This window comes from Malaclemys terrapin, chromosome 3, assembly GCF_027887155.1.
Source record: "Malaclemys terrapin pileata isolate rMalTer1 chromosome 3, rMalTer1.hap1, whole genome shotgun sequence".
Lineage (NCBI taxonomy): Eukaryota > Metazoa > Chordata > Testudines > Emydidae > Malaclemys > Malaclemys terrapin.
This window is the reverse complement of record NC_071507.1, coordinates 62383311-62406401: the sequence shown is the minus strand read 5'-3', so window position 1 is coordinate 62406401 and position 23091 is coordinate 62383311. Positions and strand designations below refer to the sequence as shown.

The 23091-nt window shown below is 45.6% G+C and overlaps 1 protein-coding gene across 3 annotated transcripts; it reads right to left on the bottom strand.

Moving 5' to 3' along the window:
• Positions 1–1335: 1335 nt before the first annotated feature.
• Positions 1336–19060, bottom strand: TCTE1 (t-complex-associated-testis-expressed 1). Of its 3 annotated transcripts, none has more exons than XM_054023271.1 (5): positions 19010–19060; positions 9992–10268; positions 7613–8181; positions 5494–5943; positions 1336–3040 (listed from the first exon to the last, which is right to left on the bottom strand). In XM_054023271.1, exons 2-5 carry the CDS (start codon positions 10173–10175, stop codon positions 2846–2848), a joined length of 1398 nt encoding a protein of 465 aa, XP_053879246.1. In that variant the 5' UTR covers positions 10176–10268; positions 19010–19060; the 3' UTR covers positions 1336–2845. The 3 variants fall into 3 exon arrangements, with proteins under 3 accessions (XP_053879246.1, XP_053879248.1, XP_053879249.1); XM_054023273.1 differs by lacking the exon at positions 19010–19060 and adding an exon at positions 15090–15170; XM_054023274.1 differs by lacking the exon at positions 19010–19060 and having other exon boundaries at positions 9992–10314.
• Positions 19061–23091: the final 4031 nt, after the last annotated feature.

The following is a 23091-nucleotide window of genomic DNA, read 5'->3' as shown; positions in this document are numbered from 1 at the left end:
ACCTGGATGGCACCACAGGAATCATAACTGTGTCTCAAGCACTTTTGGGGTTTGAACTCGGAGGCAACTTGCCTCCATGAAGCCACATCAGATCCAATCACTGCCCCCACATGCCAGGATGATGTCATAAGGCAAAGCGTGTTTTGCAGTTACACATTAGGAAGTTACCAACCCACTTAGGATGTTGTTAACCAAGAATTTGTTCTACTAGTAAAGTTTACACAATCCTCTGGAAAACTATGGCTGAAAAATATCCTACACCACAAGTTTGGACCAAAGACAGAAATATAGGTGAGCTAGAGTTCTCACTAGCACTCACAAATACTCCATATGCAATAAATTCATGTTACCTGAAGATTTGATTTTCCTCTACAGCTGGAGACAAAATATTGCCAAAGCTGTTATCTAACTGTCCAAAACAATACGTGCCTAAGGCAGCCTAGTTACACTGTTTGTAGAATGCCCCATCATATATAATCTTTAGGTTCCAGGTCAAAGCTGCTTTCTAGCCATGGCAAGTGCCTCTAACTCTCCCCAGCTCCATTTTCACCGGGGATTAGCCAAGATAACCACCTCAGTGAGTGCTAAATTGATGCAATCAAAATGTTTGGACTGGGAGAGAAAAAGTTTGCCCTAAATTTGTGACTGTCTAATGCAAAAGTCATGTTTGACACCTGAACTAATTAGGTATTATGTAAAGCTCACTGAGCACCATAACAAGTTATAAGCAACAGGGTTCACTTACGCAGAACTTTGAGGAGTAGCACTCGTTCCATAGACCCAGAATCTAACCATGGGTGAGGATCATAAAACAATAACCACCTGGGACAAGTTCATCTCGCCTGTAAACTCATTCAAGTCAGTGGAGGTACACCAGGCATGAATTTGGCCTAATATGTACAATCTTCCCCTAGAACATGGTATCTGGTATGTAATGCATTAACTATTCCATGACCATTAACTCTTCCCTCCTGCTTCTTAACTGTTCTGTCTAGATGGGGTTCTCAACTCTGTTCATAGCACAACCCACATTTGTAATACCCACACACAGTCTCTGTATCTCCCTTCCCAGTCACAGTCCCATAACATCCAAACTGCAACTACCATTGCTCACCTGGAGAGGAAACATTTAGACCAGTATTGAATGTGGCTTGAGTTTCTTTTAATGCCATTTAGCAACTGGAAACAAAGAAGGCCCCAGTACCATGTGACAGCTCGCCACAGACCACCAGCAACCACTCTGTAGACCACTAGTGGTCCACAGGCCACTGCAGTATGCCCTTCATAGACTGTCAATTGATTTCACTGGTAAGAATAGAAGCCAATACAGTGGAATATATATAATTCCCTGTTTTAGTTATTTTATTGTAAGAAAAAATAATTGAAAAGGTTATATCAAGAAAAACATATTCTGAGACTAACTCCAGGAGATGACTTTTCAGGCCAGTCTGGGAGAGATAGGTACTACAATGAAATCACATCTGAGTGTAATCAGACCCATCAGCCACACCTGGGGGTAATCAGCCCCTCATGAAATGAGTTGGGAGTCTGCACCGTTCCCTATGGACAAGTGTCAACAGCACACAATCTAGCAGCACTGCTGCGATGGAGGAGTGAATTCACATGGAAACTAAGCTCCCCTTTTGCCCCCGAGGTGACTCTCCATGCTGTCTTGGTAGAGTGCTAGGATTGGGAAGCCTGTCTTTGGTGTACCTGCCCTATGACTAAACAGAGACCTTTTTAGTTTCCCACACTGTCAGCATGGAGCTTATAAAGCCCCCTAACACATACCCTAACTCCTGTGGAAGGATAATCTAAACCTTCTGTTTCATTTTAGAATGGGGTGTGCTTCATTAACAGATTCCATACATAACACAAAGCCTCTGTCCCCTGGGGAGAGTGACAAAGGGCTGTTTCCCTTGTTTAAATGTGTGTGTATCTGCTTGGGGCTGCTTATTTGTACCACAAGCCGTTTAGTGTGGGAAGGAAATCCAAAGAGAGGGCAGTCTATTTACCAGAGGAACTACTCCCTAAGGAAGAAGAACTATGATAATTAGATATCCTGGTAACTGGCCCCATATCTTCCATTCTGGATCTGGTGGCAGTCCCTGTGAGTGAGCTCTGGCAAGAGGCCAGCTGGTCAAAGCTTTTGCAGAACGAGCTCATGGACCAGTTAGAGTCGCCCATATTATTATTTGCTCTTCCCTGGCAACTGTGCCCCCACTTTATGATGACAATCTCATAAGTCTTGTGTGCTGCTCCCAAAGGCTGGGTGCTGGTGTTATTTACCATCCTTTGCGCCCAGTTGCCAATGACAGCATGAAACCATCTTGTGGCAGAACCACATGGGAGAGCCAACTTTGGCACTAGCTTTGGGTCTCCATTCATGGCATTCTGTCCCATAGTAACAATGAGCTACATAATTTCTGGGCAAAGGCTACTCCAAGAGCTGGCTATCAGAGGCACTCATGCTACCAGCCCCACCAGGTGTCCTAGACAATGAGTAGAGCAGATAAGTTGAGAAAAATCTACTGAATGGAGGGAGCACGTGTAGTTTCCAGAATGGCAGGGTGGGCTTTGGCCAGTCTGAAGCCGATGGGAACCTAGCTCAGGCTGGGGAGTTGGAGAAATGGCAAACCCTTGACCATAACATGTGAAGGAGCCAGTGAGAAATCTGCTTTGGGGTCCAACTGCCAGGTAGGGCTTAGTTGCCGACACCAGGCTGTCTGTTACATTTTCTTACCCCTCCCCCAATCAGGAATTAATGTCATATGCCCACAGCTGCCCAATGAGGAGAGACATTTCATTTCAAAGGCTACAGCGGGAAATAAGGGCATAGGATAGGCTAATCCAGGTCTGGGGATTTCTCTTCCAAGGAGTTTGGCTGGTACAAGGTTTTCAGACGGGCAATTTCCTGGTTAGCCTTCAGGGCTTGGTTAATGAGGTACTCGCTCTCTTGCCCCACCTCTGCCAGTCGCAAGTCAAATTCAGTCACGGTCTTGTTATCCGACATTCCTTCCAGCAGCTGCTTCCCACCATCCTGGAATCAGAAAGGAGATGGGTGTGAAGTACAGACCAGAGCAGGCTTGCTGCTCCATGTCCCCCAATCCCCAGAGTGCCTTTCACCAGCACTCACCTACTGCCTGCAAGTGGAGTAGAGAAGAAGGGAGCATGTGCATTTCCATCTCACATGTCCTAAGTAGGAGTATGTGACAATAAGCAAAACATGGGGTATCTTATTCCTCAGCAGGAATCTCCCGACTGAAATGTTACTGGCAGGAAAACAGAAAAGGAGTGTAACCTTATGCAGTGCTCACACTAATGGCTCCCTTTGGGTATCATGTCACCCATTCATCAGCTCACTGCTAGTTAATGTCAACGCCAACACAATTAGGTATACCGTTCCTACTCCAGCAAATGTCAAGAGAGGTCCATTCTGATAGCCTCCTTTTCAGAAATGGGGACATTTCTGTCCTGGGGACATCTGTGGCGAGGCAGAGCCTCCCACACAACTGAAGTTCAATCCACTGAGGAAATTCAAGCTGTGACAGAAAATTTGGCAGAGATCTCAGGAATTCTGGAGCTTTGGGAGGCAGCTCACCTTGGTACCATTACCTCCCTCACCTGTCAACACACTCCAGGGATTGGACCAACAGAGGTTTTCTGGAGGTGTTGATTCCTAGGTATTGTCAATCAATATTTATCAGATACCAAATAAACATGCTGCTCCTACCTTCTGTGACCACTCCTCCTGCCCCCAGCCCCCCACTGCCTTTGACCTTCCTGAGAGAGGCCAGGAAGTGGGAAAGGAAGGGAAGGAGTCTACCTTTGAAATCAATAGGAATGCAGGCACACGACCAAGGCCTGAGTTTGGTGTGTCTCTAGCGGTTCGACCAGGGGCCTGGGAGTCACAACTCCTTGCTTGGAATCCGTGTTGGGAGGGAAGTGTATCTAATGGTTACAGCAGGGGACTGGGAGTTAAGATTCCTAGGTTCTATTTCCAGCTCTACCACTGAACACTGGCACCTCAGGCAAGTCACTTTCTCTCCCTGTGCCTCTGTTTCCTCATCTGTAAAATGGAGACAATAATACTGACCAACTTCTCAGGGTGTTTTGGGGTTTCACTAATGAACATCTGCAAAGTGCTTTGAGATCCTTGGATGGAAGGTGCTAAGCATTAGGGTTATTATTTCCAAAGATAAACCTCAACCCTTTAGCACACCCTTTTCTCCTTGTATTATTCCATTCTAGCTCTTTGCTATTTAGAGGCTAATAAAATTAGAACTAATAAAATGCTTGCCGTCTTCAAAGCACTTTAAAAACCCTGGCTAATAAATTCTATCAGCTACTTCATGAGGTGGGCAGACAGGTACAGTAGGTATTACTATTTCCATTTTACCAATGGGGAAACTGAGGCATAGAGCTTAGAGGTCATTTTCAAACATGGCTGCCTAGATTTAGGATTCTTTATCCACATGCAGCCAACTGAACAGAAGTGACCTGATTTTCAGAGAAGCTGAGCACCAGCAGTGACTTCGATGGGATTTGTGAATGCCCACCAGTTTTGAAAATCAGGCCACTTGGATTTAGGAGCTGAATATTAGGCATGCAGATGTGAAAACTTTGGCCAAAGCCATGTGGTGACTCAGTAGCAGAGCTGAGACTTATGTAAATTCAGCAAGTGAGCCAGTTTTCTAACAATGCTAATCTGAATATCGATACCAGCAGGAGATTATGAGGGTGATGCCTTCATACCATGACGAAGCCATGACAGTCTCAGAAATATTCCCTGAATTTCCTGGGCCTCTCTTTAACTTGGGAACAAACCTCTCCATTTCCTAAAGGCCAAATTCACAAAATACAGGTTCAACTTGAGGGTCTCATTATATATAAAGAGTGCAGGGAGTGTGAAACAATGGGGGATTCCTTTTTTTAGCGATATTTGCTGTAACCTCAGCTTCTCTGCTGCCAATAATTTATAATACTCAAAGCAAGATCACCTTGGCAGTGTGTGAGATGGAGATAAAGTTGGCTCTTTGGTGAGGGGCAGCAGTTCAGAGACCAAAGAAGCTCTGCTTTATGTAAAATCATCCAGACCAGTGGTTCTCAAACTAGGGCTGCCGCTTGTTCAGGGAAAGCCCCCGGCGGGCCGGGCCGGTTTGTTTGCCTGCCGCCAATGTAGCTCCCACTGGCTGCGGTTCACCGCTTCAGGCCAATGGGGGCTGCGGGAAGGGCGGCCAGCATGTCCCTCGGCCCACGCCGCTTCCTGCAGCCTCCAGTGGCCTGGAGCAGCCAGTGGGAGCCGCAATTGGCCGAACCTGCGGACGCGGCAGGTAAACAAACCGGCCCGGCCCTCAAAGGGCTTTCCCTGAACAAGTGATGGCCCTAGTTTGAGAACCACTGATCCACACAGATGCTTAAGTTGGACTGCACTAGCTGCTGTAATGGCAGCAGACCGAAGCAATTTCTCTTTTAGGCAGGGAAGCTGCTTACCAGCCCTATGTGGTTGCATGCAAGGTTGATGCTAGTCAGAGCTGTGTTCTGAGCAAGGACCTGGGAGAACAGCGTAGCTGTCGGCTCTGACAACTCGTTGCCTCCCAGATGGATAGATGTCAAGGTGGCATTAGTCAGCAGGGCATGGCCTATCGCTTGGCCGCCCTCATCCTCAATGCAGTTGATGCGCAGGTTCAGAGAGGTCAGCGTAGAATTCTTGCCTAGGGCATGAGCAATAGCCTGGGCTCCTGGGGCCCGGATCCGGTTATTACACAGGTTGAGAATTTCTAGCTTGCTACGGTTGATCAGCTTGCCAATGGCTCGTGCTCCCCGGTCCCTGATCAGATTATGGGACAAGTCCAGCTCCACCAAGCATGGGTGATCTAACAAATTCCGTATCAGCACCCGAGTCTTTTCGTCATCCACTTTGCTCCGGCACAGCTTGAAGACCTGTGGGAGAAAAATATGGTTATGCTTGTTGGCACAGCAACTACCATCATTTTGAAAGGGATTTTCAAAAAGCCTAAATGAGTTAGGTGCACAAGTTCAATTGAAAGTCAAAGGGAATTGGGCACCTAGCCTCCATAGAGAGCAATGCCAAATCCACCTTAACTTCAAATTTAACAGCCACTGCTTGACCTCTAGCTGAAATATAACAACATACCGTCTTCAAGTGCACAAGAAATGACATGTTTGCCCCCACTAGGGAACCTTGCAGTCACACTGGGATCTCTGTGGCCACAGAAGAGCTCATTTCACCTAATGGTGGAAGGCAGTTGCAGAACCTGTCAATCCATCCAGAGAGGGGCGGGGGATCAGATTATTTTGCCTTTTCTCTGAATTGTGATGTATCAATTAGTTAAACTCCGGAATTAGTTAAACTCTAGAATAGGGTTCCCAGGAAGGCTGTGGAACCTCTGTCATTGGAGGTTTTTCAGAACAGGTTGGACAAACACCTGTCAGGGATGGCTTAAGTTTACCTGGTCCTGCCTCAGGACAGGGGACTGGACTTGACCTCTTGAGGTTCCTCCCAGCCCTACATGTCTATGGTTTTGGGGGGCAGAATCTCTGTAGTTGAATAACCGCGGAGCTGAGGATTATGCTATTGTCCAGAGAGAAACATCCTCTGTGCTGGGAGTTCTAACAGCACCCCACAGTGTTTTGGGGTGTCTGTGCCGCTGTGTGACATCCTGTCACATTTTCTTTGTTAAGTAACATATTGCATGCATCTGCTCGTAAAAGTTAAGAGACTGGCCTAACAGAGAACTGGCTCCCTTTGCTTATCCCCATCCAGGATTATGCAGGGAGGTGCAACTGCTCCTCCTGTCCTGATCTACAGAGAACACATTTTATATGGGAGGAGAGGGTTACTCACGTGAATAAGATGCAGGCTTTACTGAACCTCACACAACACATTTAAAAAAAAAATTAATGGAGATATCCCATCTCCTAGAACTGGAAGGGACCCTGAAAAGTCATCAAGTCCAGCCCCCTGCCTTCACTAGCAGGACCAAGTACTGATTTTGCCCCAGATCCCTAAGTGGCCCCCTCAAGGGCTGAACTCACAACCCTGGGTTTAGCAGGCCAATGCTCAAACCACTGAGCTATCCCTCCCCCCTCAATTACACACCATCAAGTTAGTCTCATTTCAAACATGAAGTTAGACAGGCACTGCAAAAGGGAAAGGCTCTGCCCTTAGCTAGCAAACCGCCTGGCTTCACATCTTGACTTTCCACTCACTTGGCCAAATTCAAGCCTGGTGTAGGCAGCCCTATCAATTTCAACAACTACAGACCTGCTTATACCAGCTCTTAATGTTGCCCGTTGTGTGGCATCAAATGCATTTCAAATACTTGACTGGTTTTTGTGATTTGGCTGTGGCCCCTACATATTACAGTGAATTGCATCCTATGAATATATTTAGGCACCAAATTAAAAAGTTTGCCTAAGACAGTCAAATTATTTGAGTCAAACATTTGAAAGCCACCCACTGGACTGGGAAGACTAATGGTGAGCAGCAGGTAAAACTGGTCTCTTGGCTCTTTGCAAGGGTATTCTGTCCCTGTTTTAGCTTATCCTTTCAAATATAAATGTTAAAAAATCAGTTTGGGAGAGTTACTTTCAAGGCGTGGCACTTCTTGAAAGCATTGGCCAGAGAGCAACAGTCCTGATAGGTGAAGTCAAAGAGGCTCCACTCGAAGTTCATGCCACAGTCTTTCACACCATACGTCAGATGCAGCTCTTCAAGGTGAGAGAGGGCAGCAGTGAGCACTCCTAGGTCATAGTGATGCATGCAGAATTCATCGACCCCAACATCACTCCCAGAATCGGACATGTCATCCTCTTCCTTGTTCTGATCCAGCTTCACCGGTGGGAGGAACTGATCGATTTCCAGCTTCCTCACATACTCCTTGCAGAGTGGGATGACCTCCAGGACTTGATTGGGGTTGGTTGTGTTAGGAATGAAGTACTTCAGGATGCTCTCCAGGTGGCGTTCAAAGAACATCCGTTTCCAGCTGCCCCCATATCGGGAGACATCACACACTGCCCAGCGCTCAGTACAGCACCTCTTCCAGTAGCCTTCGTCGCTGATCAGGTTGGCAGTCACTGTGAGGGGCAGGCCTGTGGAAATCCTATCCAGCACCTTCCTTTGGTGCTCTGGCAGGAGACGGTCCACGACAGGATTCTCTGTAGGAAGAAGAGGAGAGGTTACTCCCCTAAAGCATTCTGAATCTGAGGGGGGGGTATGTTAACTAATCCGATTCCCCTAGAAATACCATGGTGAGTAATATTCTAACCCAGACCTATTGACAGAAGGTTTTTACCATTTGGCAATCTTTGATTTTATATGCTGTTTGGGAATAGCATCTGTTAATGTATGCTCCCTTCTGCTGCTCCCATAGTACCACACCACAAAAATATTGTCGGGCCTACATAAACTGTGGCTAGTAATTTTGTATTTTTATTTCGAGGTGGTGAACTTCTTGTTGTCTAAGTAGCTATTTAATGGAAAATTCTGCTCTAGTACACCAATGTAAATCCAGAATAACATCACTAATGTGAATGGAGTTGCTCTGGATTTACACCAGTATACGTGACAGCAGAATTTGGCTTGTTGTTTGGAGAACTTCCCCAGAGGATTATAACCTTTTAAAGGAGAACATTTTGGGTCTGGGCTCTTTAAATGTTCTTTATAAAACTTATCTTGTCTTTGCACCTTTGTATATTCTGCTAAAAGAGTTACCCACTTTTTGCCCACCAAGCCCTCTCTATCTCCTCCTTCAAACCTACCTTATTCAGAAAAATATTCCCATCTCCTCCAGTAATCTCTCTTCACCCCTCTGCCCTGAACCTCTGTCCTATCTCTCATCTCATCTCGCTGACACTGGAAGCTCTTTGGGGCAGGGAATTTCTGCAGAGTGCTACATACACTTACAGGACTATATACCTGATTTGTATTAATTATCATACCATGATGGAATCATAGAGACGAGAAACAGAAAGACCTGTCTGCACATGGAAAAATCCTATTCTGAGAAGCAAAGCTGTGTTCCTACTTTCTCTCTCTTCTTGGCTGTCTCTCTGCTAAAGATATCTACAGAAAAAGAGCGCTGTGGCTTTGCTTGGAGACTTCTTCCAGTATTCTCTCCATTTCCTCCCACACACTAACATCCTCACACTGCAGTGACCCTCTCTTAGACAAACCCTTCCTAAGGCCTTCAATGCCACTTTTCTGAATCGGGCAGAGAGCATCACTGAGGATCGAAGGAAGTTACTCCTTTTCCTTCCCAGTCTCACTGGGCTCCCAGACCCAGGCAGCTTGGGACCCAAACTCTGAACCCTGACCTGGCAGCGTGCTAGACTAGCAGCCTTGCTATTTCTTAGCAGTTCATCTGGTCCAGATGCACACGCTCCACCTGAGGAAGTCACTGTGGGTTGTCACATCACAGCTGACAGCTGTGGAAATGTTAGTGAAATCGTAAGTTTATATCCCACTCCCACACCCTTCATACATTACTTGTATTCTTCAACTGGGGCAGGGAATAGTTCTACCTCTGTCTGTACAGCACCCAGCACACTGGGACCCATCCTGACTGGGCCCCTGGAGGGTACTGTAATGTGCGAGATGACGAAGAGCAGAGAAATCTGACTTCAGTGCTCAGGGTAAAAGCTGATATAATGAGTCCAAGCTGGGCATGGAGGGAAATTGAGGAGCACCCCAACAGATAGGATGGGCTGAGGTCAGAGCAGCTTCTCACTCTGTAGTAGTCCCAGTGGGCCAAATTCATCCCCCATGTAACTCAATGGAAACCACTGCAATGGAGTTACATAGACACATCTAGCTACTGAGCAGCAGGAGAGATGTTTTCCTGTATCCGCTCTCTTTCCCTTTCTTTGACGCTCAGCAGGACAGAGAACCCAGTGTGAGCCTGCTCCACAACCCAAGGGAGAACAATGCGGTCCGCAGGACTGCTGTGGGGAAGGGACCATGGCTTACTTTCAAAGTTGCTGACGATGTGCTGGAGGCAGAGCTCACTGAGGTGTGGAACAATGGCCAGGGACCACTCAGGATCCTCAGCAATGATCCGTCGCATGCGTCGGGGGTTGGCTGCAGGGTTCACCACTGATGTTTTCAATGGGGGAGAGGCCATGTTCGTGTCTCCAGAAACTGGCTCCTGCATCTTCACGTGCTAGTCTGACCCTACCCCCTTAGATGAAATAGAAGGAAAGTCTGCATCAGGACAGATTCACCAGCACATTTCCAGCCAAGGTTCCTGGGGGAAAAAAGACAGTTTAAGAAAGGGCAAATAACTGGAGCCTCTCACTGGTGCTAATAAAAACAACAACAAAATGTTGGCACTCCCATGACATCACTCTGCACACCATCACTCTGCTCACTTTGGATACCCTTTTCTGCTACCCTTTGTCTGTCTTGTCTATTTTAGATTGTAAGCTCTTCAGGGCAGGGACTTTCTACTGCTCTTATGTTTATACAGCACCTAGCACAATGGGAGCATTGTGTAATAAACAAATAATACAATGGTATTGCTATAAAGAGCTATTTAGAGGTTTTTAGAGGTTTTATGCTATTTAGAGGTTGAAGCTCATTGCAACTGTATTAACTTATATCTGCAATTTTTTCACTGCCCTTCCCCATTGCCTTCTATCTGAGGATTTCAGTGCTCTTTACGAACATTTGTTAACTGGAGCTTCAACACCCCTGTGAGAGGAGTCAGTGTGATGGGGCAGATAGACCCCACATTAGGAGAGCCTGTGGATCTAGTCGATCTCACCTTGCTACACCTGCAGCCAATGTCAGTCTTTCTGGGCCTGTTATCCCATCCATCAAATGGAACTGGAATAGAATAGACTGCCAGTCCCCTCCTCTACCCGCTATGTCTCTAAAGACCAACACTCTCTTTTTTCCCTTTTGAGGGTCAAATTTGCCAGTTTCCTTTCCCCTATGCCACCATAGCTCTCAGCCTTCATGTACCCATGTGCGTGACAGCAGCTTGTAAAGAATAATGCAGAAACTCTCGGTGAGGGACATGACAAAGAACAGACTAGGAAACAAGGTAGCTTCATTTGTCTAAGAGGGATACTCCTGTCTCCCTTTCCCGATTCAGCATTGCCAATGGCAGTAATTTATACTAATGGACGATTTAGATTTGTGGGGGTCTAAGACGAGTGACATACCTCTCAGCTACTGAATACAAGGTAAGTCCAGATCTTTATTTACACTTCGGAGCCCAGTTTGACATGGAGCTTAAGGCTACTTTAGAAACGAGCACTAAACAATGACAAGATGTTCATCCAAAAAGACCCTCCAATAATAGCCTACAAAGAAGCCTGCAGCACGTAGAATCGTACGCCACGATGTCCCTCCCCGCACATCTCTGCTGAGCAGCGCTTTGATCCCACGCATCATTTTCCCTTAAAGGGAGAGAAGCAGATGCTGCTACATAGATCAAGCTCATCATTTCTTTTCCCTTTGTGAGACTGCTCCATTTTCCTTTACAGCACCGATATGTGCTGGCTCAGCCAGTACTAGTCCCTGTTTCTTTGAAACCTTTGTAGTAGGTTTTGACAGTCCCCCGATCCCCCAAACTGTCTGTGGACATTATTATAAAACAACCTGCTAAGAAGGAAGAGAGGAGCTCTATGAAATGCTAAGAAGAACTAGAGAAGCAAAGAGAAACGATTCATGTTGTATTGCAAAGACTGTCAGCAAAGGCTTCTTCATAGGTATTCACAGCACACAGCAGGTACTACAGGACAGTGACTGGCTAATATGCTGGTGGGGAATTGGAGATGAGGGTAAGGTTATGGCAGATAGTTATTGGGCTTTAGAATCATTGACTTTAAGATCAGAAGGGATCATCTAGTCTGACCTCCCGCACATTGCACTCCTGAAATAGACCCCTAATCTCTGGCTGAGTTACTGAAGTCCTCAAATCATGATTTAAAGACTTTAAGTTACAGAGGATTCACCATTTACACTAGTTTAAACCTGCAAGTGACCCGTGCCCCATGCTGCAGAGGAAGGCGAAACCCCCCAGGGTCTCTGCCAATCTGACCTGGGTGAAAATTCCTTCCCCACCCCCAAAATGGCAATCAGACCCTGAGCATGTGGGCAAGACTCACCAGGCAGATACCTGGGAAAGAATTCTCTAGTAACTCAGAGCCCTCCCCATCTAGTGTCCCATCTCTGGTCGTTGGGGATTTTTGCTACTGTCAGTCACTGATGGACCACATGCCATTGTAGGCAGTCCCATCATACCATCCCCTCCATAAACCTATCAAGCTGAGTCTTGAAGCCAGTTAGGTTTTTTGCCGCTGTTGCTCCCCTCAGAAGGCTGTTCCAGAACTTCACCCCTCTGATGGGTAGAAACGTTTGTCTAATTTCAAGCCTAAACTTGTTGATGGCCAGTTTATAGCTTTGGTGGTTACAGAGGAGGAGAGAAGATAGAGAGTAGCCTAAGATGGTGGGGAGGTCAGGTTTCCTGGTATGGAGGGGGAAATTAGCATGGGGAGGACTATGGAAATGGCAGTGAACAGGCTGAAAGGAGGAGGAACATGCACCTAGGAGGAATGGAAACCACCCCAAAAGGGGGTGGGGGGAAATTGGGGGAGGCAGAGAGAACATTCAGAAATGAAGAGTAAGCAGTGGTGAAACAGAACTATTTCTTCAATGAGCCCTGAAACACAGAGGAAGTTTCCAAGGGTGTTCAGAGACAGCTAACAAGAACTGTGGGGAAGAAGAGAAGGGGCCAGATTCTCAGCTGGCATAAATCAGTGTAGCTTCTTGTCTGTAATGGATTTACACCACCTGGAAATCTGGCTTTAGGGACTGAAGAACTCCAGTGGCATTGCTATCACGTTAAAGAGGACACGCTATTGGGACAAGTGACCTTTCTCTACCTAGTGCTTTCTTAAAGGTGTCAGGTGCTTCTGTACTTCCCAAGCCAGTTGCAGTTCCCTGTGGCTACTGACAGCTTTCCTTACATGTCTGGAGCAGTCCCAGAAAGGCTGGAAACTGCAGCACAGCATAGATGGCCTAGGGTTACTTCACGGTCATGTCCCAGAAAATGGTTTGAGTGTCAATTTCCTGATGGCACAGTGACTATGTGGAATGATTTTAGAGACCAAGTAAACAAAGCCACATGGCATATTCCATTTCCAGGGCAACGAAATGGGGGAAAAGGTGTAATTCCTAAGTCCCTCATTAGGTAATATGCATCCTGCACTAATCAATAAATAGATCATTATAATCTGTGAAGTTTGTAACTAGAGTCTAACAGACATTTAAAAAACAAACTACACCATCCCCAAGATACCAGCACCAATCTCCCATGTGACCACATGACCAAATTGTTTTCACCCTTGTCCTCCCAATGCTACAGCACCTCCTTTAGCTTATGCTTGCAAACTCTTGCAAAATCCCTGGGACAGGAACACTGTCTTTATTTGGTTATGTAAAGCATGAGGCAAGTAACTAAATAATAATCAGCCAAGAGTGACCAAATTGCAGTCTGTAGGCCAAATCAGGGGCGGTGGAATGGCAGGCGGTTAGCGCCCACACAATGGAAATATTGTGGGGCCTGATCTATGTTTCCACCCCTGCAAGTCATTCCCTGTACGTTGTGTGCATGCGTGCGAGGCAGAGGTGCTGAAACAGCTGCTGCAGGGCTGAGGAGCAGGTAGGTACTACACCCCGTCCTCTCTCTCACACCCCAAGTATTCCCCGCTGCCCATGATGCAGAGCATTCTCCTTGACTCCTCTTCCTGTCCCGGCCACCCTGACCTCCCCCTATTGCCTCTGACTCTTCCCACTCCCCCTGCAGAAGCACCTCCACCTTCATCCCTCATTCAAAGTACATAAGTGCCCTCAGATTTAACAGAGCTGTGGTCTGTGGAAACTATGCCCCAGGATGCTATCTTCTGCTTTGATCTGAGTGGTGATGTAAAGTAAATAGATCTTGGGTCTGTCTGCATTGGGAAAAGAGATTAAGGTTAGCTCGGGGTTAGCTAACACGTTATCTAAACCTAACCTCAGTCTCTTTTCCTAATCTAGACAAATCCCACATGTGATGCTGCACAGTACTAACCATACAGCCACTAGACTGGACCCCTATGGTTCTATCATTGGTTCTATGCAAAATATGTTTCTCTCTTGTGCTCGGTTTCCAGTTCTCCATTGTTCCTACTTAGCATTCAGCGTGAACATGAATATAGCAGGAGCGAGGTTGTTATGGGGTGATAACTATTCCACAAAGGTGTCTGAAGCAACTCAAAGGCTCCAAGGTGTTGCAGAGTGCCAAGTCTGACGCTGAATCATTGATCACACTGAATCAATTCACACAACCTTTGGCATGGTAATCATATACCCCTGCTCCTGTTCAATGGCATGGTTTTCTGGATGCTTCCAGTCCAGACACAAATCAGTTCGTGAAATGGCTTCTTTCACTGATTTGGGCTCATGTACCCCTATATCTTGGCTTTAGGAATCTGAGACAGAAAACTATAGTTGACGTGGCAAACAAATTCCAGCAGCTGAGTTTGTGTCGCATATATTTAAACATTGGGTGGATGGATGGATGGATGGATGGATGGATGGATGGATACTAAAAAGCAAATTACAACTTCTTCACTGCAGAGGATGTGAGGGAGATTCCCACACCTGAGCCATTCTTTTTGATGACAAATCAGAGGAACTGCCCCAGATTGAGGTGTCAATAGAGGAGGTTTTGAAACAAATGTATAAATTAAAGAATAATATGTCTCCAGGACCAGATGCTATTCACCCAAGAGTTCTGAAGGAGCTCAAATATGAAATTGTGGAATTCCAAACTTGGTATATAACCTATTGCATAAAGCAGTCTCTGTAGCGGATGACTGGTGGATAACTAATGTAATGCTGATTTTTAAAGAAGGCTCCAGAGGTGATCCTGGCAATTACAGGCTGGTAAGCATAACTTCAGTACCAGGCAAACTGGTTGAAACTATAGCAAAAAACAGAACGATCAGACATATAGATGAACACATACATTGGGGAAGAGTCAACATGGCTTTTGTAAAGGGAAATCATGCCTCACCAATCTATTAGAATTCTTTGAGGGTGTCAACAAACATGTGGACAAGGATGATCCAGTCGATATAGTGTACTTGGACTTCCAGAAAGCCTTTGACAAGGTCCCTCGCCAAAGGCTCTTAAGCAAAGTAAGCTGTCATGGGATAAGAAGAAAGATCCTCTCATGGCTCAGTATCTGGTTAAAAGATAGGAAACAAAGAGCAGGAATAAATGGTCAGTTTTCACAGTGGAGAGAAGTAAATAGCAGGGTCCCTCAAAGATCTGCACTGGTGCCAGTGCTGTTCAACATATTCAAAAGAGATCTGGAACAAGGGGTAAACAGTGATGTGGCAAAGTTTGCGGATGACAGAAAATTAAGATAGTTAAGTCCAAAACTGACTGTGAAGAAGTTACAAAGGGATCTCTCAAAACTGGGTGATTGGGCAAGAAAATGGCAGATGAAATCCAATGTTGATAAAGTGCAAAGTGGAAAATATAATCCCAACTAGACGCATAAAATGAATGGGTCTAAAATTAGCTGTTACCACTTAAGAAAAAGATCTTGGCGTCATCGTGGTTAGTTCTCTGAAAACATCTGCTCAATGTGCAATGGCAATCAAAAAGCTAACAGAACATTAGGAACCATTAGGAAAGGGATAGATAATAAGACAGAAAATATCATGATACTGTATATATCCATGGTACACCCACAGCTTGAATTCTGCATGCAGCTCTGGTCACCCCATGTTAAAAAAAAATTGGAAGAAGTTCAGAGAAGGGCAACAAATATGATTAGGGATATGGAACAGCTTCCATGGGAGGAGAAATTAAAAAGACAGTGACTGTTCATCTTAGAAAAGAGATCACCGAGGGGGGATATGATAGAGGTCTATAAAATCATCAATGGTGTGGAGAAAGTAAATAAGGAAGTGTTATTTACCCCTTCAGATAACACAAGAACTAGGGGTCACCCAATGAAATTAATAGGCAGCACTTCTTCACACAATGCACAGTTAGTCTGTGGAACTCATTGTCAGGGGACGTTGTGAAAGCCAAAAATATTACTGCGTTCAAAAAAGAATTAGATAAGTTCATGGAGCGTAGGTCCCATCACAACATTATCAATAAGCCAAGAATAGTCAATAAAAGTAATGCATGCTCCTTTCCGCCTACTCTACACTTAAATCATCTACAACACAAAAGTTTTATTAAATAATATGCAGTGAAATTGGACATGTAGTAAATTCCCAATCTATTTTACTTATGCACAGATTAAGGCAATTTGCCTTTCTGCATAAAAACTACTATAAAAAAAACTATTTCCTCTGGTAGTAAAGAATTCCACCCAATGATTCCAGGTTAGATTGCTATCACTCTAGCTTCTTCACAGCATGAAGTAAGAAATAAGGAGGTCTGCTCAAAGAGAAAGGTTTCTGGCTTTTGTGGCTAATCCAATGCCACTGAAGTCAATGTAAAGAATCCCATTGACTTCACAGGGCCCCCTGACAGCAATAAGTCAGTCCAAGAAATGGATTAAACATAAAGCCCCTGTCAGCACTAGAGCTCGTAAATGTATCTGAAACTATTTCAAGCACAGTTACAGCCCAACCCACATCTAGGCCCCGTCTACCCAGAATTTTAGGGAGTTTGCTCACCATTGCTCTAGCATTGTGGAATCACTGGCTAAGCTGCAGGTGTTTTTACTATCACAATATCTAGATCTGCTCTGAGCAGGACTGGATGACAGTAGTAAATACACCTGCTCGGTCTAGCATTCTCACCACTGCTACCACCAGTGTAGATCCACCAGTGATGAATTAGGGGAGCCATTTTTGCCGATGTATGTTATATTTGTATTAAGCAACTATGTAGTTGACTTCTATGGGGTCATGTGTTTAGCATGGCTCTCAATTTTTTATATACTCACATGCACGCCCATACATACTGGACAAGGAAAGTGTGCTAGCTAGTCATGTTGGAAAACAGCTGTCAAGTTCAGAACGGGCAGAACTAGCTTTGCCATCCATTTGCTAACACGGTTATTTATGTGAACAGTACAACAAACTATGCCAGAGACAAAATTATCTTCTATATCTCCTTTTACTTAAGGTGCCCTGAGTCATCACCAACATATCAGACACTCCTCAGTGATGGGGGGTCATTGTGTTTATGAAGTAACACCTCAAGAAAGGTAGCTGCTCGGGAATTAACCAGCACCTGTGACAACACTTGCCAATCAGCAGTGGCTGGCACGGTCTTGTCAACTCTTGAAGGGGCACTTTATGCGGCAGTAATTGTGAGAAAGGTGACATCCAAGATGAGAATACACAGATAGATGGAGTCAACAGAGAGGTAAGGAGAATATCCAGCCACTTCCAAAAACGTCAGTGCTTGCTCATCCAAGTCAAGTCTAGCTCTAGCAACGTCCTGAACTAGCAATGACTGGATCCTCTCTCCTCTCCATCAAGCTGTTCTCTAGACTCCCAATAAAAATTAATTGGTCACTTAATTTTAATAATTAATTAAAACAATACTTTGCCCTTCTTTAGCTCCTTCCATCCGAGGATCTCAATGTACTTTACGATCAGTTAATTTAATCGCCCATTGAGGTAGGCCAAATAATTTCCTGGTTTTACAGTTGGGGATAATAGGGTACAGAGATTTGCCTGGGTCATACAGGAAGCCCATGACAATACTATGAATAGAACTTATTTCTAAATTCCCAGGCCTTTGCTTTAACAACCAGAACATGATCCCTTCTCCTCACTAATGACTTGCTGGCATTCCTTTCTATATTGTAAATGTCAGGGTCCTTAAAGGTGAACTGAAGGGCTTTCTATCTGCCAAGATCTGACTTCAAGCCCTCACAGGTTTCAGAGTAGCAGTTCTGTTTCTCCTATAACTGCAGATAGCATTACTAGCACCAGAAGCTGAAAAATGCTATTTTAGGAGTTAGCAATGTGATCAGCTCCAGCAGAGGAAAAAAGAAACTGGGGGCCTCAATACAGATTTTGGGAAGTAAGCAAAGGCAGAAATGATTTTCAAATCAAGTGTTTTAAGAAGTATTCTCCCTAAGTTCTTACATTGAGCCATCTCCATGGTATCGGAGTCCCAATTTACAACAGAACCTCACTAATTTGTACTAATGACAGGCCCATGTGTGATTACCAAATGTTGCAAATTAAAGAGTAGGCAACCAAACATAATTTTAAGAAATCGTACTTAAAGCATCACATAATATGCTTTATCATGTCTTTTGACAAGCATAATTTAGTACTGATTAATAAGGGTAATATGCCAGAGCCTGCTAGTATACTGACTGTGGTATATTTTGTAAAAGAAATGAAGACCTCACTACAGCATGACCTCTTCTGTTAAACACCCACTGAAAGCTGGGATGAGAGCAGTTGGGGTTTTTTAAATGACAGGTACTGAGTTTGTGAATTAACAGACTGTGAGGTTATTACTTATTGTATAAGCATTTGGCAGTGTGCTCCAGACAAATACAGGCAGCCCCCCGCCCAAGGAGTTGGCAACACAAAGCCCCCATATTTCCCTAAGTGGGTATAACCCACGTAGAGAAGAAACTCCCTAAATTTCCTCTGTAAGGAATGGTTCAGCTGGCTGAGGGGGAGAGCCAGGGGGGCAGCCCCAACCATCCCTGGCTCCCCTCCAGATCCACATGGACTTTTAGGAATTCACTGCAGGGTGGAGCCTTCTGCCCACAGGCTTTGTACCTATGCACCAGCTCTAGGGCCCATTCCCTGCCCAGCTCTAGCTCCTGGCAAGGGACGTCAGCCCGACTGCTGGAGACCTCTGGCCGGGGCGGGACCCCAGCCCGCGGCGGGTCAGAGTAATACACATGCTGCTCTTCTCTCGCCCCCCACCCCTGAGTCTGGAGGCTCCCGCCCCAGCCAGGATCCCTCGCTGGCCCCAGCCGCTCACCGTCTCCCGGTGGGCGCCTCCTCCCGCCGGGCCTGGCAGGCAGGACCCGGCCGCGGTTGCTGGGGAAGCGGCCCGTTGTCAAGGGCGGGGCCGGGGAGGGATTCCGAGGCCGGAAGCGAGGCGGTCCCGCGGGGCCGGGGGCGGGGGCAGTCCCGGAGTTCGGGGGTTTGTGTGTGTGCCCCGGCCCCGCCGTGGGGTGCCCCCTTCATGCCGTGACAGGTGGCAGAGCCCCCCCCCCCCGTGCAGAGCCGCCCCAGAGCCATGCACGGGTCTGTTCAGCGGCCCCGCAGGAGGAGGGGTCACCCCCCGCGCCCCAACATTTGCAGCAATCAGCAGCCCCGGCGGCACCAGCCCTGGCTCAAGCCTCGGCTACACACACAAGCTGCACGGCTTATACTGACCCGGGACAGCTAGAGCAATACAGCCCCCAGTGTGGTCCGGTGTAAAGGTGCTCACAGTGGTAATAGGGTTGTCACCTCTGAGGTACAAAAAAAATGGGCTATCTGGGCTGATCCTCCTGACCCCATGCACTGGGCAGCTGGCAGCGCCCGCGGAGCTCCCTGGCAGATTTCCTGGGACAACTACATCAAAAAAGGGAGGATCCTGGGAAAACCTGGACAGGTGGCAACCCTAAACAGTATAGCTATGCCCATTCAGGAAGGGGAATAAACTTCACTAGTATAAGGTAGCTTTATATTAATATAACAGTGTTCACACTAGGGGCATACTGGTACAACAATAGCAGTAAAAAAAATTGGAACCCAAACCAACAGTTATACCTGTATAACAGCTGAGTGTAGACCAGGCCTTAGCCCTGGTCTAGTATAACTATGTTGCTCAGACATGTGGAAAATCCACACCCAGAGTGACACAGTTATACTGACTTAACTCCCAGCTATATTGGCGGGAGGGCTTCTCCTGTCAACCTAGTTACTGCCTCTAGGGGAGGGATGTGGAGTACCTACACTGACAGGAGAAGCTCTCCCATTGGTGTAGGCAGTGTCTTCACTAAGCACTATAGCAGCGGAACTGCACCGGTGCAATTGCAGTGCTGTAAGTGCAGACAAGCCCCAAGTCTCTAGAGACCCCTTCCACCCCCATGCACAGTTGACACTCAGAGCACTTCTGCTGGGCTCCAGAGGGAACTGCATCCAGCTGTGAGCTGACGTGGGTGATGTTTAGATGCTGGAGGTCTGATTGTCCATTGGCTTGGCCCTCGTATATTCATTACACCTGGCAAAGTGGGTGTAACACATTGCTGTTCGGATTTGGTAATGCTTGATATGCACTTTGCACTGGTGTAAATGACTATGCAAGGTGCAGGGCAATGGAGAATCAGGCCTCAAGAGCTTGAGGGAGAGGGAAGTGAAGTGGGAGTGGGATCTGGGAGAATCCCTCCCCCATCACCTCCTCTCCGGTCCCAGTGAAACCCAGGCAGTTTACTCTGAAAACTGTCTCTGGAAAGGATCTGGATCCTGGGATGTTGATCTAAGTTCTTATGTGCAACAAGGAGCCTTCACCCCAACAAGACACTGGCCTTCAGCAGCCCCCTCAGGGTGTTGGCCTAGAACCCACCTGAGACAACCAAAAGGCCAGCTATGGTAACTGCTGCAGTTTTCCGGACATCCCAGAAAGACCTTTCCCTGGAGAGATTAACAAACACTACACTCAGAAGGATGAAATCTTTGCTGGTCTGAGAGATTTTGTTTTGGCTTCACTGTTTGGTTTGTAACCGTTTCAGTTATTGCAGCTACTTATCATTTGCTAAAGGTACACTGTCAACTTGAATTTTCTGGAATTGGCTAATTCCAAACCGTCATATTTTCTGATAGAGTCCCCATTAAATGGTGTGTCCTGAAAAAATACTCCTAAGAAACAAATTGAATTATTGAATTGAATTATGAATTATTATTATTTATTTGCTCTGTTGCTGATGTTTAGGAAGGTCTTTTAGGCAGGTCAGAGGACACTGACAAACAGGCCCAGATCCACTTCCCCAGCCCATTCTCTCTGTGGACATACCTATTTGGTGAGCTGGTAGAGTGCAGAACTATAGGCTTAATTCCCTTGGTTATCCTTAGGTCAGTGGTTCAACTCTGGCTCAAAGGAATTGGCTGTTTGGTTTCAATACAGCTGCTGTTACTATGTAGTTAACACCCTATTTCAGGAACTGTGGACTGGTATGAACCCTTAACAAAACAATGAAAGGTTTCAGAGTAACAGCCGTGTTAGTCTGTATCCGCAAAAAGAACAGGAGTACTTGTGGCACCTTAGAGACTAACAAATTTATTAGAGCATAAGCTTTTGTGGACTACAGCCCACTTCTTCGGATGCATATAGAGTGAAACATATATTGAGGAGATATATATACACACATACAGAGAGCATGATCAGGTGGGAGTTGTCTTACTAACTCTGAGAGGCCAATTAAGTAAGAGAAAAAAACTTTTGAAGTGATAATCATGATAGCCCAGTACAGACAGTTTGATAAGAAGTGTGAGAATACTTACAAGGGGAGATAGATTCAATGTTTGTAATGGCTCAGCCATTCCCAGTCCTTATTCAATCCTGAGCTGATTGTATCTAGTTTGCATATCAATTCCAGCTCAGCAGTCTCTGTACTGGGCTAGCTTGATTGTCACTTCAAAAGTTCATGCTCTCTGTATGTGTGTATATATCTCCTCAATATATGTTCCATTCTATATGCATCCGAAGAAGTGGGCTGTAGTCCACGAAAGCTTATGCTCTAATATATTTGTTAGTCTCTAAGGTAAAACAATGAAAGTGACTACACACAAGGTGCTGACAAATACACAGCATGAACAAACAGAGATTAAATTAATGTCTTTCTCTGATCACTTTCAATTCTAATCATTTTAGCATTTCCTGGTACAAACAGTAGGAACAAGATTTGCAGATGGATTGACAATGTCTTTTTAAATGCTGATGATGTGCTCCGTGCTGAGCAATACACAAACATATGGACAGTCCCTGCCTGGAGGACAGAGTAGATGATCACAATGGTCCCTTCTGGCCTTGGATGCAGTGAAACTATGAATAATAATAAGTATTGCCAACTCCTGTGATTTTATTGGGAGTCTAGGGATAGCTGTCAAGTATCAGAGGGGTAGCCGTGTTAGTCTGAATCTGTAAAAAGCAACAGAGGGTCCTGTGGCACCTTAGAGACTAACAGAAGTACTGGGAGCATAAGCTTTCGTGGGTAAGAACCTCACTTCAGATGCAAGTAAGGGAGCAATTAAACAAAAAAAAGTCCAGTTGCTAATTGTTGTCTAACCAAGGAATCATCAGTGTCACCGGATGATAAGATTTATTTACTTGCATCTGAAGAAGTGAGGTTCTTACCCACGAAAGCTTATGCTCCCAGTACTTCTGTTAGTCTCTAAGGTGCCACAGGACCCTCTGTTGCTTTTTAGGGATAGCTGGTATTTTTTTAAAAGCCTGAGCTCTTTTAATTAAAAAACAACAACAACAAACAAAAACACATAAACCAAAGATGTTCCTGTCCCTCATGGTTGTGGAGAAAAGCCTAAAAAGGTGACCTTAGTGTACCTAAAGGCTCAGGAACCATAAGGCAAAGAAAAAGACCCCCTAAATGTATTCTCTTTAAAGCTCATGATTTTAAGCTAATCTCACTGTTTTGAGGCCTGACTCATGAGTTTAGAATAATAATTTATGCAATGTTTATATATGGCCAGATTCTGTCACACTTTCTCAGCACACATATTTCCACTGAAACCAATGGGGCTACCTAGGAGACAAGTTATTGCTCAACTTGAGTAGGAGTTTCAGAATCTGGCCTCTAGTGACTTCTATCCTCAGAGCACTTTACAGTGGTCCCTATCCTACAGCCCTTATGCATGTGAGCACTTCCACTGGGCCATTAACAGCTCAGATACTACAGAGAGGTGGGCAAGTAAGCGTTTATAGATTAGAAGGCCAGAAAGGATCACTGTAATAAACTATCCTGATCTCCATAAGATTTCCATAAGACATGCCATAAGACTTCCCTGAATGAATTCCTGTTTTAACTAGTGCCTGTCTTTTAGAAAAACATCAGGATT

What these genes read in the sequence shown, in the direction of transcription:
- TCTE1 (XM_054023271.1), bottom strand. Translation starts at nt 10,175, where the DNA reads ATGCAGGAGCCAGTTTCTGGAGACACGAACATGGCCTCTCCCCCATTG. An exon ending in CATCGTCAGCAACTTTGAAA is followed by an intron (nt 8,182 to 9,991) that starts GTAAGCCATGGT and finishes TTCTTCCTACAG; the next exon opens with AGAATCCTGTCGTGGACCGT. An exon ending in CATGCAACCACATAGGGCTG is followed by an intron (nt 3,041 to 5,493) that starts GTAAGCAGCTTC and finishes TTCTGATTCCAG; the next exon opens with GATGGTGGGAAGCAGCTGCT.